Source organism: Ictalurus punctatus, chromosome 11 (genome assembly GCF_001660625.3).
Source record: "Ictalurus punctatus breed USDA103 chromosome 11, Coco_2.0, whole genome shotgun sequence".
Taxonomy (NCBI): domain Eukaryota; kingdom Metazoa; phylum Chordata; class Actinopteri; order Siluriformes; family Ictaluridae; genus Ictalurus; species Ictalurus punctatus.
In genome coordinates, this window is record NC_030426.2 from 27,302,001 (window position 1) to 27,322,344 (window position 20,344).

At 38.5% G+C, this 20,344-nt stretch overlaps 1 protein-coding gene across 1 annotated transcript; it reads right to left on the reverse strand.

The window, feature by feature from the left end:
- Window positions 1-1,495: 1,495 nt before the first annotated feature.
- On the reverse strand, window positions 1,496-13,176 carry LOC108272211 (zinc finger protein 850). The gene is given in 3 exon segments (XM_053683628.1): window positions 1,496-3,554; window positions 9,917-11,257; window positions 12,950-13,176. Coding segments are annotated over 2 exon segments (2,217 nt in total). The 5' UTR covers window positions 11,256-11,257; window positions 12,950-13,176; the 3' UTR covers window positions 1,496-2,676.
- Window positions 13,177-20,344: the final 7,168 nt, after the last annotated feature.

A 20,344-nucleotide genomic window follows, 5' to 3' on the forward strand; every position in this document is an offset into this window, starting at 1 on the left:
ATATATATATATATATATATATATATATATATAAAAGCTACCACCACTGGGCCCCTGAGCAAGGCCCTTAACCCTCGACTGCTCAGTTGTATAAATGAGATGATTGTAAGTCGCTCTGGATAAGGGCCTCTGCCAAATGGCGTAATGTAATGTAATGTTTTTAGGGAGTAACTTCGAAGTAAATGAATGAGCAATGGATTACAGTATTTTGCTTTTTAATAAATACCCAAACACTGATGCTTGGTGACAATGAGCACAGAGATCCATATTACAGTAGTTAATCCCATGTGTTATGCAGTGTACATGTTTGGAACTTACTTTCAATACATTCTTTGCAGCGTGCTGTTCTGGATGTCCTCCTACTGTCTCTTTTGTCTTCTGACCTCTAATGTCATTTCCTACATTTATACCTGTATTGCCAGAACCAGTCAGTATCTGAAAGCACCACAATGCTGTGCTTGGATTGGACCCCACCCCCCCACCCCAAGTGTTGCTGATGCTGTTCCATATGGTGGAAAGCCAAAATTTTGTGCCGTCCTAATAAATAAGTGGTATATTTGTGGTAAAGACTCATTATTTGCACTCCACTCTGTTCCTGTTAAACTTCTTATTACATTTATGTTATTTGTGCATTTGGCTATTAGTTCACGAATGTGCATTGTAAAAGTTAACCTGGTATCCATTCTTACTCCCAGGCATCAGCTCATTCTCATACAACCTCAACTGAACTTCAGCAACTTTCTTTGTTCGGTCTTGTTTTTTGTAAAAAAAAATTAAAAAAGAAAAATAATAAAAAAGACTAAATGGGTTTTGTTTACTCCAAGTCAGAATCCCGATGTTATTTTGAACTATAGTGATCGCATTCTTTTCATTCCTTTCTTAATTATCCTAACACACACATACAATGATTTACCTCTCCATGTCTTAACCTGTGTGAAAGTGTCATTTATTCATGATTACGCTGCACACACTACCTTTAGCAGGACTATTCACTCTAACTTGGATGGTTCTTCCACAAAAGAAGTTTAAAATCCAGTTAGATATTTTCCCACCTATTTCCATTTGATCCAGTTTAATCAAAAGCCCTTCCTTCCACCTCCTTTCACGTGCTTTTTCAACATTAAAAAGAACACTGCTACGAGTCCCTCTTTGTTAACTTCCGACATCTGACCCTAGGAATAGCAACGAGCCAGTTAACAAAGGGAGACCAAATGAAATGAAGCAATCACTGTTTGAATCACTGAACCAGTCCATCTCTTCCCTGGTCAAATAGAGCCCCTAATCAGGATCAAAACCAGCAAGTTTTGTTAATATAGTTCCAGATAGCAAGCAGGTAAGCAGGCATTTAATAGGGTGTCAAAACAGTGTAAAAGGTTGACAGACATCTGTAAGAGCAATGTTGAATTTCTCAGCTGAAATATGAGACTGTGGTGTTTGCAGTAAAGATAGATGGTGCATGTTTTAGGCAGTTTGATAATGCACACACACTGTAGAATTAACATAAAAACTGATGCAATTTTATATGTACAGTCCTCAGAAATCTCCTTTTTCATACCATGATACACTTCCACAACCTTGTGTTGTGAAGATCAGACTCTGCTGGATTCCTGTTCTTTAAATAAAACAGATCTCTCACTCACTCACTCCTGCCTCTAATCTCACCTTCACATTAACTGCTAATCCTAGAGGTGCACATACTTTTACCCCACACAGATCTGTAATATCGGATCATTTTCCCCCATAAACAAATGACAGAGTATAATATTTTTGTCTCCTGTGTTTAATTGGGTTCTCTTTATCTACTTTTAGGACTTGTGTGAAAATCTGATTATGTTTATGCAGAAAGAAAGAAAATGATAAAGGGTTCACAAACTTCCAAGCACCACTGTAGGTTAACTGCTTGACTTCTTAGTTAGCAAGCCAAGTTCACTGATCTGATAGATAGCTGCTTAGCTGAGATAAAATGGGTGCTGCAAAGACAGAGCTCCTTGGACTAATTATCCCTTTCTAATTGCTTGTAACCACAACTGTGTTCTGTTGTATGTAGTGAACGTGATTATAAACACGTGGCTGATTCTGAAACCAAAATAAAGTGTGTGCTGGTAAAAATCACCAGAGTCTACCACGATGTTCTTGCAACTAGGAGGCTTATTTAAATTTCCATTCGTGGTGGTTGTTATAGTCTGTAAGCACAGCTCTGGAGCTTATGACCAAGGTTTTGACTGCAATTAATATACTGTGTATAACTCCTTGTACAGTCATGTGGGGGAAAAAAAAGTACACCCCATGGAAGATTTTTTTTTTTTACATATTTGGACAAGCAAACATTTGATCCTCTTTGTAACAGTGCCTATTAATAAAGGTGATACACTACATCAAATGACATAAAATTGACATTTTGTAGTAATTTTTTACAATTTAAATTAACAAAATAAATCCATATCAGTCACATGGAAAAAGCATGTACACCCCTACATATACTGCATCACACTTTCACATGCATATAATGTGAATCAGGTGTTGAAGATTGGGTGCCTGTGGTCAGAACCTGCTTAGGCAGTGCAGGTGGAACCGGTATTATTTATACCCCTCTCAGATCTAGTGTCTGGTGTCCCCTGTGTTAATGAGGTATGTGGCGTCATCATGCCAAGATCTAAAAAGAGTTCTGTAAGGCTTTCAGAAAAATGTGGGTTGTGCATGATTGCGCTGATGTTGCTGGAGATTGCAGAGGTAAGCATAGCTACAACCACAAAGTGAGCAGCAATACGGCTTCTCTCCAGAGTGAACACGTTGGTGTTGCAGGAGATTATTCTGGTTACGAAAACTCTTCCCACATTGTTAGCAGTGATACGGTTTCTCTCCAGTGTGAATGCGTTGGTGTCGTTGGAGATGACTCTGGCAAGTAAAACTCTTCTCACACTGTGAACAGTAATACGGTTTTTCTCCCGTGTGAATACGCTGATGTTGTTGGAGACTGTACTCTCGATTAAAATTCTTTCCACACTCTAAGCAGTGATACGGTTTCTCTCCTGTGTGAATGCCCCGATGTCGTTTGAGATAACTCTGGCAAGTAAAACTCTTCCCACAGTGTGAACAGTGATACGGTTTCTCTCCTGTGTGAATGCGCTGGTGCTGTTGGAGTTGACTCAGGCAAGTAAAACTCTTCCCACAGTGTGAGCAGTGATACGGTTTCTCTCCTGTGTGAATGTGCTCGTGTCGTTGGAGATGACTCTGGCAAGTAAACCTCTTCTCACAGTGTGAACAGTGATATGGTTTCTCTCCAGTGTGAACGCGTTGGTGTAATTGTAGACTGTCATCTCGACTGAAACACTTTCCACACTCTAAGCAGTGATATGGTTTCTCTCCAGTGTGAATGCGCTGATGTCGTTTGAGATGACTATGGCAAGTAAAACTCTTCTCACAGTGTGAACAGTAATACGGTTTCTCTCCTGTGTGAATGCGGTGGTGGTTATGGAGATGACTAAGGCAAGTAAAACTCTTCCCACACTGTGAACAGTGATACGGTTTCTCTCCTGTGTGAATCCGTTGGTGTTGTTTGAGATAACTCTTTTTACTGAAACTCTTCCCACACAATGAGCAGTGGTGAATTTCTGGTTTAATTGGTTTGGGAGAGTTGTTCATGTGGGAAATATTAGATGAGCTTTGGTGATGATTGGAGCTCTCTGAGGGGTCGACATCCTCACATTTAATTTCATCCGATTTCATCCCAGTTGGATCTCTTGATATTCTTGTGGAGGTAAACTTACACTGCATATGCAAGACAGCAGGAGAACACCTGCAACAGGACAGCAGTCATGCCTGGATCAGGAAAAAGACAAAGATGGTAGTGGTTCAATATTTTCAAAAAGTAAATCACATTGCTTTAATTTTAAGCTGAATTTAAGAGTTACATAAGAGCTTTCCTGTCTGGAACCTGACTTGTGCATTCTGGAGGGGATTTCAGAAGTGCTAAAGAGATTAGTCACTCAGGGTGAACAGTAGCTGCTAACTGTTGCTTTCTTGATGTTTAGCTGAAACCAGTTTTAGAATTGGCTGTCAGATAGGAGCTGTAATTGCGCTCCCTTGTTGCTATGAGCTGTTTAAATGTTGCTAGATTAAACTGATTCAGTTATTCATATTAAGATTCTGTCAGGAGTTAGGGCTGCACGATTATGGCCAAAATGATAATCCAGCTTATTTTGATCAATATTGAGAGCTCGATTATTCATTGATTTTAGGGACAACATTTTTACTGCACTTTCACATTTAAATAAACAGACCGCTGCTTTCACCTCCATGTTGTGCTACATTCCTGCTAATGTACAAATCTTTGCATCAAATTAGACTGGTCCTTAAAGTGCATCATCTCGTAGAAGCAAAATATAAATAAAATTGTACCCAAAATATAGGATAAGTAAAAATACCATCAACCAAATGAAAATATGCATCAAATATAACAATATCCAACTAAATGAAAACAATTCAGGCATATGCAGAAAAGGCAAGAACAGTCAGTGCGTTTACATGGACAACAATAATCCACTCTTAATCCAATTAAGACCATACTTTAAGAATCTACCACGTAAACAGCAATTTTTAATTACCTTAATCCGATTAAGCTCATACTCGAAGTAAGCGCTAATCAAATTAAGACAGGTGGAGTACTCCTGTTTTAGTCGCATTATCGACATGTATTACAGACATGTACACGCCTTAATCACATTATGAACACCGTGTGAGAGTTTTCACCGCATTTTGCGACATCACATTATTATCTTACTCAGAGACTATGTTTACACGGACAGCATTAATCTAATTATTGACCTTACTCAGATTACGATAATGTGATTAAGGTGTTTACATGAGTCGCTTTTAGAATACTTCTGTCATGTTCCCATTTTACATGTTTTAGAACATAATTAGATTAACAGCCCGCGTCATTATGTCACCGCGCCACGCCGTCCGACGTCCCTCAAGAGTTTCACGTATCAACATACAGTTTGTCTTCGTTATGGTACCGTATACAGTTTTGGGTGTTTTTATTCAATTTTTTTACGAACGCTTTAAGTGCAGTTAATTATTTGTCATGCTATACGTGCAAATAGACGACTGCTTGAAGCTGTGGGCTGCGTCCCAAACCGCGTACTTACCGTCTATATAGTAGTCGAGATACATGTATTTTTCCCCCACTACAGGCCTATAGTAGGAAAGTATGCGGTTTGGGACGCGGCCGTACTCTCGTTTGCCGTAAAACGTGAAACTCGTGTGTGATCGTGTCTTGTCGCAAAATGCGGTGAAAACTCTCACACGACGTTCATAATGTGATTAAGGTGTTCACATGTCTGTAATACACGTCCATAATGTGACTAAAACAGGAATACTCCACACGTCTTAATTCGATTACGGCTTACTTCGATTATGACCTTAATGAGATTAAGGTAAGTAAAAATTGCTGTTTACATGGTAGTTTCTTAATCAAAGTATGGTCTTAATTGGATTAAGAGTGGATTATTGTTGTCCATGTAAATGCAGCTAATTTCTTTTAGGAGATTACAAAAAATTAGGAGCACAGTTGAAGTTTAGTGTTTTTTGTTTTATTATTATTTTTTTTTTTTTTAGATATAGTAACGTTAATGTGCCACAATATAACACACAAGTAGGCATGAGAAAACTTGAGCTGGTCAATTATGACAGAATTTAGGAACATAGTGTGAGCCATGACACATTAATTTACCTTCTGCTAAAATAAATGTAATATTTTCACTTAATTTTACAGACTGTATGCAAAAAAACAAGCGTTAACCTGTTTACCTTGTAAACAAATACAATAAAGCTCAATGTTCAGTGTTTTAAGTCTTCTCCTCTTAAATATATTTAAAGCTGCACTATTAGACATTTGCGTTCCCTCACTAAACCTGTTGAGTTCGGTCAAACACTTGCTGTTTATTTTCCCGCTGGTAGTGGTTCACACAGCTCCGTAGGTTCACAATGGAACGGTTCATAGAGTTTTATTTTGAAATTGGACTCAAATATAAAGAAATGCGGTCTGTGCTTAGTTCGAGGCATGGCTTTGACATAAGTGAAAGACACCTGAAAAGGATATTACGCGAAAGAGCATTGTTTCGACGAAAAATTACCCAAGGGATGTTGTGAAGATACAAGCGCGAACCACCGCGCAGAACACCACAACAGGTAGGCTATATTTACGAGGGAACGCAAAAGCTTAGAATTGTTTTTCTCTCATCCCAAATTCTTTCCACCACCATGTCCGTTTAAGGGCTCCATAGGATAATCCAGAGCTAGGTATACGTTACATGTTTTGAATACACTCGGGGACTTCTTTACCTCCCCGTGTGTAACGCGCTCCTATCCGTGGATTATCGCTTACTAAACCAGCCTTACTTTAATGGACTTACCTTGATCTTTACAGCAGAACGCAGTTAACCTCCTCAAATACACCCACAACGGATCAGATGGAACTGTGGAGGTAAAACCCTGTCAGAAATATTTGAATGTAAAGATGATTAGTAGAGTCGGAGAGCTCAGATCATCAATCAGCAAAACTGCCGCACGTCTTCTTCTGTTTCTGTGAATGTGTGGCGGAACGCGACCTAGACGCTCACAACGACACCTACTGGAGCATTGTATTAGCGCTCCTAATCACCATAACAACAGAAGACTGTTTTGCTAATATAGCCCCAGATAGTAAGCAGGTACCGATCCACTATATTAGTCCGAATATTAGTCGGTCGGAACCACTGCTGGACCACACGCAGACCAAATTAACGCTGACTACTGAATAAATTATAATTAATTCATTAATTTATACATTAAATGCCTTTACCTAGTTTTAATCTCATCCGGAGTTTTATAGAATACAGTGCTTTTTATTTATTCATTCATTTATTTATTTTCGATGCAGTACAGTCACAGAGAGCAGAAAATCTACCATGTTTTCCAAAGTCATTTAAGCAATGTTTTTCATAATTCACTAGGAAAAGATTTAGTAATAATCACAGTAGAAAGCCACCACTGAAAGTTAAGCATTTAATAATTTATTTCTTGTAGCAGATCACATGATTTTAAAAAAATCCCCGAATTTAACTCAGCATTAAAATGAATAAGTTCACTAAATGAAATTCTCATTACTAAGTAATAGGCCTAAGTAGGGCTGCACAATTACGGCCAAAATGATAATCCAGATTATTTTGATCAATATTGAGATCTCGATTATTTATCACGATTATTCATTGACTTTTGCGACAACATATTTTTATTGCACTTTCACATTTATTAAGTTTTCTCATGCCACAATATAACACACAAGTAGGCATGAGAAAACTTGAGCTGGTCAATTATGACAGAATTTAGGAACATAGTGTGAGCCATGACACATTCATTTACCTTCTGCTAAACTAAATGTAATATTTCCACTTAATTTAACAGACTGTATGCAAAAAGCAACTGTTTACCTGTTCACCTTGTAAACAAATACAATAAACATATGTATAAATACAATATACAATAAACTTCAATGTTCAGTGTTTGAAGTCTGCTCCTCTTAAATATATTTAAAGCTACACTTTAAACATTTTCCACTGTCATGGTTCTGGGATGGAGTCAGTTCTCAAACCGCTCTGTGTATATTGTGTATATATCTGAATAATCTCATATAGGATGTGATTGGGTGAGTTCATTTACCCATCAGATGCAAAGCAGTTTAGTTTAATGGTGTACATTAGGGACGCACCGATCAGGATTTTTACAGCCGATACTGATCCAGATACCAATCTTTTTTTTTGATTAAGCTTTAATCAGGAGGTCATAAACAGTTAAATGTAAGCTCTCTGCTCATGGTCACTGTTAATTGAATTAAAATAATAGCAATGAGAAATACTGTTGGTTAATTGATAAACAAGCATAAAATATTTATTTTTAAATATCTTAAACAATAGAGTCCTAATTAAAAGTAGACTAACACAAAAATTATCCATATTAAGAAAAAGGCTAATAGCTTTCTCAAGAAATAGTGAACCAAGCTTAATGTCAAATTGATATTAAATGCAACCCATAGTAATTAAACATTATTTCATTTCTCATTTTATTTATATTTTATGAAGCTATTATATCTATTTTTATATTAAATGATTTATTTATAACTAAGCACATTTTCTGTCTTTACATTTTAGTAGTTTTATTTTTGTTTGTTTATCAGTTTTAGATCGGTGCCCCAGTACAGTGTTCATGTCTGCTGATAATATTGTGTTTTGGTGGGGATTAAATCAAAACATGGAAACTGGTGTTGACTTTTCTTGTGATATCTGGCAACCGTGAGTTTAAATGGAGTGAATTAAAGTTAGTGAAGGAGAGCAGCATTGTACTGTATATTTACAGACTGAACAGTTGCTACTCTTGATTATGACTGGTGAGGAATTATTTAATATAGGAGTTTGAATTAAACCCACCTTGTAGCGTTAGCGTTATTATTAATTTATTCCACGCGAAGCTGCTGTGTTTACACAAGCAGGTGCAAGTTCAGGTCATTTTGCGGGATCAATAAAAGATGGCGGTTGTGAGATCGGGAAGTTGAAGCGAAAGATCAGGAAGTGTTACTCGTCATCATAATGGCTTCTCTGCAGTATTTACACACTTGTTCGGTTGACTGAGGAGATGAAAAACAGTGTGAAAGTAACTGTTGCTCAGTGTAGATGCATTTTGGACTTCCTTTAGTTTTTATCCCGAATGTATTGTACAACTCTGAACAGGTCACTCGCACCGGTGCAAATAAATATTTAGTCACAGAGCCCTGAGTTTATCTGCAAAGTTTTTTCCCATTCAGCGTGATGAGGTTTAATGTCCCCGAAAACGTCTGTAGTGCCATTTAGCATCATGTTAATGTCATGATTTCTCCTCACGCAAAGCACTGGAGCTCGAAGCGAAACTGGCAGATCGAGCGCTAAAATGCTAACATCCTTTCCGGGTTTTGGCAATACAAAATGACATCATCACTGTGCTGCTCTATGGTGATTGGCTGTAAGTTTAGGAAGAGCATGATTTGATCTGCAGGTGAGTTTTCTATGAGTGGAGGACGAACTTTAAACGTTAATATCGCAGTCGATCATGTTCATGTAATCGTGGGCAGCCAAAATCGTAATCGCGATCGATATACGATTAATTGTGCAGCCCTAGGCCTAAGTAACATTCTGTATTTCCCAGTCTACCTTATTCCCCTGCTTCTTAATATCCTTCATTATTAATTTTTAAAAAAATAATAGTTAATTAATATGCATGAAACCCCATAACTAAATGATGCACAGAAAATTAATTAATGCATCACTTCGTTGTGGGGTTTCACTCATACCTGCATGAAACCATTATATACCTTCACCCCATGATTTCCATCCATTTTCAATACCACTTAGTCCAACACAGGGTCACGGGGGAACCTGGAGACTATCCCAGGGAACTCGGGGCACAAGGCAGGGCTATACATTATTTGAACTAACACCATGCAATACTTCCAGGATTTTGCAGTTGCAGAAATTAAAGCAAAATCAGCAAAGGGAGGTATTATTGTTAAAAGATAGATAGAAGAGTGTTGGGTCTTGTCAATTAGTATTTATTTTATTCAATGTATTTTATAATGTATTCAAAGTCACAGAGAACATATTTCCCCCATTCTGACGTTTGATGTGAACATTAACCGAAGCTCTTGGACTGTATCTGCACGATTTTATGTCTAAGCATTTAGAATAAAACTAGTTCATTCCCACAGTTTTTCATGAGAACTGCTGCATGTCCTCATTCTCAGCTGTGTGAACGCACTCGTGTCGCTGAAAGTTTCTGTGCGTACTAAAACTCTTCCCACATTGCGAACACTTATAAACTTTCTCTCTAGTGTGAACAAACTGGTGATTTTTCAGATAACTTTTTTGACTGAAACTCTTCCCACAGAACAAGCAGTGATACGGCTTCTCTCCAGAGTGAACGCGCTGGTGTTTTAGGAGATTACTCTGGTTACGAAAACTCTTCCCACAGTCCGAGCAGTGATACGGTTTCTCTCCTGTGTGAATGCGCTGGTGTACGTGGAGAGTGTCCTCTCGATTAAAACTCTTCCCACACTCTGAGCACAGATACGGCTTTTCTCCTGAGTGAATGCGCTGGTGTTTTAGGAGATTACTCTGGTTACGAAAACTCTTCCCACACTGTGAGCAGTGATACGGTTTCTCTCCCGTGTGAATGCGCTGGTGTTGTTGGAAACTACTATGTCTAGTAAAACTCTTCCCACATGCTGAACAGTAATAGGGTTTCTGTCCCGTGTGAACGTGTTGGTGCTCTTGTAGAGCGTCCTCTCGATTAAAACTCTTCCCACACTCTAAACACCGATACGGCTTCTCTCCAGTGTGAATGCGCTGGTGTTGCTGGAGATTATTCTGTCTGTTAAAACTCATCCCGCAATGCGAACACTGATACGGTTTCTCTCCTTTGTGAATTTGCAGGTGTTGTATGAGATTACGTCTCTCGCTGAACCTCTTCTCACAGTGTGAGCACTGATACTTCTTCTCTCCGGTGTGAATGCGTTGGTGTTGCAGGAGACAACTCTGGCTAATAAAACGGTTACCGCACTGTGAGCAGTGATATGGCTTCTCCCCTGTATGAATCCGTTGGTGAACTCTAAGGTCAGTTCCTTGAGTAAAACTCTTCCCACAGTCCGAACAGTGATACGGTTTATCTCCTGTGTGAATGCGCAGATGTTTCTGGAGGTTACTCTTTTGTGTAAAACACTTCCCACATCGTGAGCAGTGATATGGCTTCTCTCCGGTGTGAACACGCCGGTGTTTTATGAGATCACCACTCTCAATAAAACTCTTCCCACACTGTGAGCAGTGATACGGCTTCTCTCCTGAGTGAATGTGCTGGTGTCGCTGGAGACTACTCTGGCTAGAAAAATTCTTCCTACACAGCGAGCAGTGATAGGGATTCTCTCCTGTGTGAATGCGCTGGTGTTGTTTGAGAGTACTCTTTTGACTGAAACTCTTCCCACAGAGTGCGCAGGGGTGAATTTTCTTTTTGCCCTGAGAGGAGATGGTGTGAAAAGTACCAGATGCTTTTTGGGGACTACTGGAGCTCTCTGTGGATTCCTGATTCTCACACACATCTGACTTCACCCTAGAAGGATCTCTGGATGTTCTTGCAGAGGTAAATTTAAGATGTGTAGGAAAGAGGACAGCAAGGGAAGACCGTACACCACTCATATCTGCATCAGGAAAAAAAAAAGGTAAAATGATCAATGTTTTTATATTTCTAACACGTAAACCACATTGCTTAATCTATAAACAACATTGCTTTCCTTTTTGGAAACTGACTAGTGTTATGGGGAAGGACTTCTCAGAAGTGTCAAGACGTCAGTAAGGAGGGTAAACCAAATATTGTTCCAGTAACATATCCAACTTGAAAAAGTCAAGTAGCGTACATTCCGTTTCATTTGTGAGACAAAATCATCAGCCAAATGAATGCTAAACCTAACCTTAATCCTTGCCCCACAACCTCCAGAGAACTCCTACAGAGAAACCTTGAGAGGAGCTAGATTCTAGATTCAAAAGGGAACCTATGTAACTTATATGACTTGCGTAACCACAACGACTTCAGAGCTAGTCAGCTTGCCTCCAAGCTGGCTGCAACCAACTCCGCCCCATTTTCAGATGTTGGGGATGATAAAGTTGACTTCAACTGCTAGGCCATTATCAGCTTAGAACAATCCGGACATGTCTGATGTCATAGCATCCTCATTCTCTTCTGATGAGGAACAGAAAGGATGAGTAGTAATTGGGTATAAGGACAAATCAGTTGAAGGACATGAGCCTTAGATTTGTTTGCAACTACTGAACTGTTAATGCTTTGGGAGATAAGTCAGATTTGACTCAGAATCCAAGCACACCAATGTTGGCATTGCCAGAAAGTCAACCTACGATGATATATGACTCAGAGTCCTTAAGAAAGTCAATGCTGAGGCAGTTAGTGCATATCTGTTGGCTGTCTTCTGCTTCCCAAAGGTTTAGACACAGGCTGCATGACTGCAAGTCTTAGTTTATTGGGACAAAAAGATGCTTGTGAAGAACGAACACACACACACACACACACACACACACACACACACACACACACACACACACTGATGTATAAGTGATGAGAGAATATGACAGCAGGTTATACTAAGCTTTTGGAGGACAGAACACCTCGAGCTCTGACTATAATCACAAGCTGCTAAACTGTTAGCTCTATATGGTGTGGATGTTGAAGTGTAGAAGGAGAGAAAAAGAACGGGAACGACTCTCATTATAGGACTACATGAAGATATTCTGGTCATTCTCACTGCTTCTGCCAGTTAGCACGGGTGAAATAAACAAGCTGCAAATACAGAATTTAAAACAATGTTGACTTTGTAATTTTAATGAAAACAAAAGAAACAGGATTTTAGAACCTTCCACCACTACCAGTTTGCTGAAACAATACATTATGAGGCTTGTATTTGATAATATTGTACAAGCTAGTGTCAGATACAACTAAGTGCTTTAATCAAATAAACCACTCTCACAGTCACGGATTCATTTCTAATGCCAACACAGTCTTTTAGGACCTATGTAAAAGTAACTGAATATTACTTTTACTTATAGTCAGACATGACCAAAAAGAAGAAGAAGAAGAAGAAGAAGATTTAAATGAAAATCATGCTTTTGGTTCCATATTTCATTAAATTAGCTAGATTAGATAAAACATCTCTTTACAAAAAGATTCTTATTCCTGTGTCTGGTAATAGCTCCAGGATATCTAAAAATATGACCTGTCAGGGACCTGTCCCAGTCCTCTTCACATGAGCAGAACAGGCAGAAAGATTTCCATCTATAAGTAAATATACACCTAATAACCAGCCTTATTTTAATGAACTTACCTTGATCTTTAGAGCAGAACGCAGTTAATCTCCTCAAATACACCCACAACGGATCAGATGGAACTGTGGAGGTAAAACCCTGTCAGAAATATTTGAATGTAAAGATGATTAGTAGAGTCGGAGAGCTCAGCTCATCAATCAGCAAAACTGCCGCACGTCTTCTTCTATTTCTGTGAATGTGTGGCGGAACACGACCTAGACGCTCACAGCGACACCTCCTGGAGCATTGTATTAGCGCTTCTAATCACCACAACAACCGAAGGCCGTTTTGCTAATATAGCCCCATCTAGCAAGCAGGTTCCGGTCCACTGGATCATATTAGTCGGTCGGAACCACTGCTGGTCCACACACAGACCAAATTAACGCTGACTTCAATCAATCAATCAATTTTTATTTCTATAGCACATTTAAAAACAACACATGTTGACCAAATTGCTTCACATAATAGCAGAAACAGGTCATATACATGTAAATGTAGAAAATGCAATAAAAATATAATAAACAAATAAAAATATATGAAATAAACACCCACGTAAATCACAGTTGAAAGCAAGTGAAAAAAATAGTCTTCTAATAATATTTAAAAAGATCGACTGATGTACAATTCAATTCAATTCAATTCACCTCAGTTTTGACACGTCACAGCAAACCAGTGACTACATTTCCCATCCTGCACTGCGGCCTACAAACATGGCCGCCATGGACTACACTTCTATCACACGTACAGAGCTTGTTATTGGGTTGATTAAACCTTCCCTAGAAATAAACAGACATTTATTTTACATCTGAATCCTGGTGTATGTGCACTGCCAGAAGGGTTACAGTCGTTCAGCAAATGAGGACAAGTTGTAAAGCAGAGAAGGTAAATCATTTTCAAGGTAATTTGGTCACAAATGTATTTGCTGCCACTTGAAACTAAAAATTGCATAATTCTCTGTTCATAAAATACATATCTTGTGTAGATCTACATTATAGGATGTGACACTATACAGGAAGTCCCAAAAGTCTCCATACATTAACACTTTTTTAACAAAATGTATTCCAAAATTTTTCATACTTCGTTTAGGCTATATTATATATATTTTTTTCAGATAGCCTTTAAGAAGGACGTATTGAAATAATTTTCATGACTGGATCAGGAAGCTGTAGCAAGGTTGCGATGGACTTTAACAGGAAACATGGCGAGCACACCACACTGTCGTCAACACTGTCATATATACCACACCACATTCATATACTGTCATATATACCACATATACACCACACTGTCGTCAAACTTATTAACAAATTCAAAAAGACTGTAAGTGTTGTGGACCAAGCGACTGACAAAGACACAACCGACATGGTGCTGGTGTACATCGTCCCCTCCATATGTATGGAGACTTTTGGGACACACTGTAGAAGTAGAACAGCACAAAGATGTTTTTCTTAATGTAGCTATGAAAAACATTATGCTTGTTTGAACTTTATAGAATACACAGAGTACCATTGTTCTCAGGCCTCGTACTTTAACGAACTCCTCCTAGAGATTTCATCAGATCAACATTATATTTGGTCAGTCTCATCTCAAGGCATTGACGATGATAAATTGCGAAGCGTTTAAGTTTTCGCTGCACGGCGTGGGTGTGGCAGACTCACACATTTCGATGTTTTGCCATGAAACAGGAAGTTGTTACAAGTCAAACATACAATGTCCATTCTGCTCCAAACTTCACAAGTTTGTTTAAAGTCCCGGCCTGAAGACATCAACATGCCAATGTTCAGTTATAGTCATAGCGCCACCTGCTGGCAACATGAATTGTCATGTTTTACACTAATTCAGACATGCAATGTTCAGTTTGCACCAAATGTCACATGTTTTGTACAAAACCTGGCCTGAGGCAATATACATGCCAGTAGTCAGTTATAGTCATAGCGCCACCTGCTGGCAACAGGAAATTACTTGTTTTACTTTGCGATACACTCCTAACAATATATAAGTGCTAAAAAAGTACTTAAAGTGGAATGGCATTCCCCTGGCAGAGCAGCCCAAACGTGCACCCCGAGTGCCTGTTCATCGCTGCTTGTAGCTTTAATTTAGTTTTATTTTCCCTTTGATATCCTTTCATGAGCGCTAATACAATGCTCCAGTAGGTGTCGCTGTGAGCGTCAAGGTCGCGTTCCGCCACACATTCACAGAAATAGAAGAAGATGTACGGCACTTTTGCTGATTGATGATCTGAGCTCTCCGACTCTACTAATCATCTTTACATTCAAATATTTCTGACAGGGTTTTACCTCCACAGTTCCATCTGATCCGTTGTGGGTGTATTTGAGGAGGTTAACTGCGTTCTGCTGTAAAGATTAAGGTAAGTTCAACTCGGCTAACAGTGGCTGAATCCTAAATGGATTTCTACTTCCTGTGCTAGTGCACTACACAGCCTATAAAATAGTGGTGTTTACACACTCTGTAGTGCACTATATATCCTATCAGGGCTCATAGTGAAACCTTACTGTGTCCAGATTATTATTATATAATTATATAATTATTTATTAATTACTACGTTGACGCTAATCATAATCGAGTTTCATTTTATTAATGTAAACGTTAATTGAGCGACTTAAAATAATATAATTTTGTATTAGATAAGTTTTATATACTGATCAAGTTTAAATTGTTTTGTTTACATGTACAGAATTTAACAGACGCCCTTAAGGACTCACACAAGCGCTTTGGAGTCTCTACAAAACCACCTCCTCATGCAGGTTCACTCGGTCAGGGACTCGGAGCTCCATCACTCTAACACCCTGTATTTCACTACACACTAGCTCAATCATTTTATTCATGAAACCTAGGAAAGTTATTTTGTAGCTCTGATTTTCAGATGTATAGATTATAGCAAAATGGTTTATTTGGTTAAAATTTTAAATCAATCATTTTTGTCTTTCTCTGTTGCAGATTTGAGGGGTGTCCTGTCTCCTCCAGTTGTCCTCTTTCCTACACATCATAACTTAACCTCCACAAGAATATCAAGCATTTCAACTATGATGAAGTCAGAAGAGATTAAATGTGAGGATCTGGAAATTGTGGAGAGCTGCAGTAGTGAACAAATCTCTGATACTTTCCACTCTAAGATCTCTGACAGACGAGTGCAGAAAAAGAATCACCACTGCTCAGTGTGTGGAAAGAGTTTTGATCGAGAGAGTTATCTCCGACAACATCGGCGGATTCACACAGGAGAGAAGCCGTATCAGTGCTCACAATGTGGGAAGAAGTTTACTTGCCAGAGAAACCTCCAGCACATTCATGCAGGAGAGAAACTGTATCAGTGTTCATGTTGTGAGAAGAGGTTTAGTGAGACACGTCTTCTCATTAATCCCCTCCTAGTTCATACTGGACAGAAACCGTATCAGTGCTCAGAGTGTGGTATGAGTTTTACACAAAAGTGTCATCACCAAAGACACCAACGCGTTCACATTGGAGAGAAACCGTTTCACTGCCTAGAGTGTGGGAAGAGTTTTACACAAAAGTCTAGTCTCCATGTTCATCAGCGTATTCACACCGGAGAGAAACCGTATTACTGTCTAGACTGTGGGAAGAGTTTTTCACGAAAGGCTCATTTACAACAACACCAGCACGTTCACACGGGAGAGAAGCCATATCGATGCTCTGAATGTGGGACGAAGTTTACCTGCCAGCGAGACTTCCAACGACACCAGCGCATTCACACTGGAGAGAAACCATATCAGTGTTCAGACTGTGGCAAGAGTTTTACGCGAAAGGCTCATTTACAACAACACCAACGCATTCACACTGGAGAGAAACCGTATTACTGTCTAGACTGTGGGAAGAGTTTTAGTCGTGAGGACACTCTCCAAATACACCAACGCGTTCACACTGGAGAGAAACCGTATTACTGCTCACAGTGTGCAAAGAATTTTACTACCCTGAGTGATCTCCGACAACACCAGCGTATTCACACTGGAGAGAAACCGTATCACTGTCTAGAGTGTGGGAAGAGTTTTACCCAAAAATCTAGTCTCCAAATACACCAACGCGTTCACACTGGAGAGAAACCGTATCACTGTTCACAGTGTACAAAGAATTTTACTAACCTGGGCAATCTCCGAAAACACCAACGCATTCACACTGGAGAGAAATCGTATAACTGATCGGAGATTGGGAAGAGTTTTAGGACACACAGTAATTTTCAGCAACACAAGCATATTAGCAAAGCTGAAAATGAGGATATGATATAATTTTCAGCAAAGTTTGGGAATTAACTCTTTTATTCCAAATGTTTATTTTATGTCAGATTAATCACTTTATCTAATGTTTTGGAATGTTTTTTTCATTCTTGCTAAAGTGTCCCCAAAAAGTATTTGAACATTAAGCCGCACTTAACCAATTTATGTATTTCACTGCAGTAGAAAACAATATTTCAAACCAAGGGGCATTTATTTTAAAGAAAGATACCCCAAGCACACTTTTCAAGCAAAATTTTCTCCAAAAGTAGATTCTTTTTTAAAATGAATACCAAAATTATAGTTATACTGGTCATAACTAGACAAAAATAGTAAGTTGTACTGTATGTAGTAGAAGGGGCAGTGGGGTTTCCATCGCTATGAAATTTTAGATGACTGCAAAATAAAATGTACTTTTCCAAACTATTTCAGGTTTACTCATTAAAGGAGTTGTTTTGAATGTTTAAAAAAAAAAAAAATAAATAAATAATAAAATAATAATAATAATAATAATAATAATAATAAAATTGGGCAAGTGGTAGCTCAGTGGTTCAGACAGTGCACTACTGATCAGAAGGTCATGAGTTCAAATCCCAGCACTGATGAGCTGCCACTGCTGGGCCCTTGAGCAAGGCTCTTAACCCTCAACTTATCAGCTGTATAAGTGAGATAAATGTAAATTGTTCTGGATAATTGCCAAATGCTGTAAATGTAACAATTGTATTTTGAAGTTGGATATATTGAGATTATAAGACTGTGGCAGAGCTGGAAAAACCAAAATAAAAACAAACATCAGCTGGGTGCACGCTGTGTTTAATGGTGGAGCGATCGCCAGAATGTTCCAAGGAATTGTGCTCCGAGCTTTGGATACCAGCACAGAGCGTTAGTGTACTCAAGGATGAAAGGTGTTTCTGCTGGGTATCGTTCTTCAGTTTCAGATTCTTCAGAAGCTGCCAAGTGTAACGGGTCAGAGGTGGCTTGCTTCTCTCTCTCTCTCTCTCTCTCTCTCTCTCACTCACACTCACACACACACACACATCCAACAAGCTGCAACACTACTTTCACTATACGCACTCCCACCTCACTTTGTGGTGTGAGTATAATAATTTAATATATTCCTGTATGTATTGTGTATACTGTGTCTGTATCCTTCTTCCTTTATTGAATTTTTTTTTTTGTGAAACGGACTATCGTGAATCTGCCGGTTTGGATTGGGGGAGTTGGAGTCTAGTGGACTGTTGTCCTTATTCTTCTTTGTTTCTCGGTTGTGTTCTTGTGTTTTTCCGTTTGTTACACTAAAAGTATTTTTTTTTAAACGAAAGAGGTGTGAAACATTTATGTATTTGTTAAATATATTGGTGATGAGTTTTGAGCAAATATAATTCAAAGATGAACAAAACTTTTTTTTTTTTCCTTGCATTTATTTTTGTTGTTTTAAAGTGCTGGTTATACTGACTGTATGTTAACCTGTCATGAATCAGAGAACGAACACTGACCACAGTTCCCAGCAGCCACTGTATCAATGTCACATGACCACCTGCACCTGATTCATGTTTCTGTTAGGAGCACTCAGGTATATAGCCACTGTTTGCACTGCATGCCTTGTCTTAGTTTTGTCTTTCCTTGCCTTTGTCTCTGTTGCTGTGTCCTGTTCTTTAGTTTTTCTTTCATCTTTGCCACAGTGTTTTGCCTCGTGGTCAGAGTGTTTTTGTATGGTTAATTTGTTCGTTATTAAAACTTTAAAAAAAATCTGCACTTGCATCCGACTCAACTTCCAGTCGTGACATAACCAGTGGCATTTAAAGCTGATCTGGGTTTTCTGTTTGTAATTTTGACTGGCTTAATCCTGTCTGGTGCCTGAATAATTCATTTAATTATTGATATAAATTGTTTTCCTGCGAGCCACCACCATTTCAAGACATTGACAAGATCATATCTGTTCTCAGATTCCTGTATTTCCATGACAGCATGGTCACATAGATGTTATATTATTGAATAGAAACTAGAATAAATTGTGTGTTTTCTTGATTTGACCAGATATGAGAATATTTGTTAGAAACAAGAAGATAAAAATAAAGTTCCTCTTTCATGACAGTAGATCAATGAAATTAAACAATTGTCATAACTGTAATGGTTTTTATAAATGAAATAATAAAAGGGATTTCTGATATTTTGCCAGAATAGCTGACAGACATAAATAATCTTTCTGTGTATCATTTACTTGAATTAGGAAGTGACCTATTAGGGAAATTAGGTGATCACTCCTTTAAACAGGCAGTTAAACTACTGTGTGCTTACATTTCCATTGTGAGGAGAGTACATGGCTTCTCTTTATGGTCTTTTTCACCACTACTGGATATTTCAGTCCTCTTGGTTTGAGACTGAGTAATATGTGCAGTGGTGCTTGAAACTTTTTGAACCCTTTAGCATTTTCTATCTTTCTGCATAAATATGACTTAAAACATCCAAAGTCCTAAAAGTAGATAAAGGGAACCAAATTAAACAAATATTATAAACAAAAAATGATTATACTTGGTCATTTACTTATTGAGGAAAATGATCCAATATTACATATCTGTGAGAGGTAAAAGTATGTGCACCTTTGCTTTCAGTATGTGGTGTGAGCCCCTTGTGCAGTAATAACTGCAGATAAACGTTTGGGGTAACCGTTGATCAGTCCTGCACTTTGACTTGGAGGAATTTTATCCCGTTCCTCAGTACAGAACAGCTTCAAGTCTGGGATGTTGGAAGGTTTCCTCACATGAACTGCTTACTTCAGCTTCTTCCACAACATTTCTACTGGATTAATGTCAGGACTTTGACTTGGACATTCCAAAACATTATCTTTATTCTTCTTTAACCGTTCTTTAGTAGAACGACTCGTGTGTTTAGGATCGTTGTCTTGCTGCATGACCCACTTTCTCTTCAGATTCAGTTCATGGACAGATGTCCTGATATTTTCCTTTAGAGTTCGCTGGTATCATTCAGAATTCATTGTTCCATCAGTGATGGTGAGTCGTCCTGGACCAGATGTAGCAAAACAGCTCCAAACCCTGACACTACCACCACTATGTTTCACAGATGGGATAAGGTTCTTATGCTGGAATGCAGTGTTTTCCTTTCTCCAAACGTAACGCTTCTCATTTAAACCAAAAAATTCTATTTAGGTCT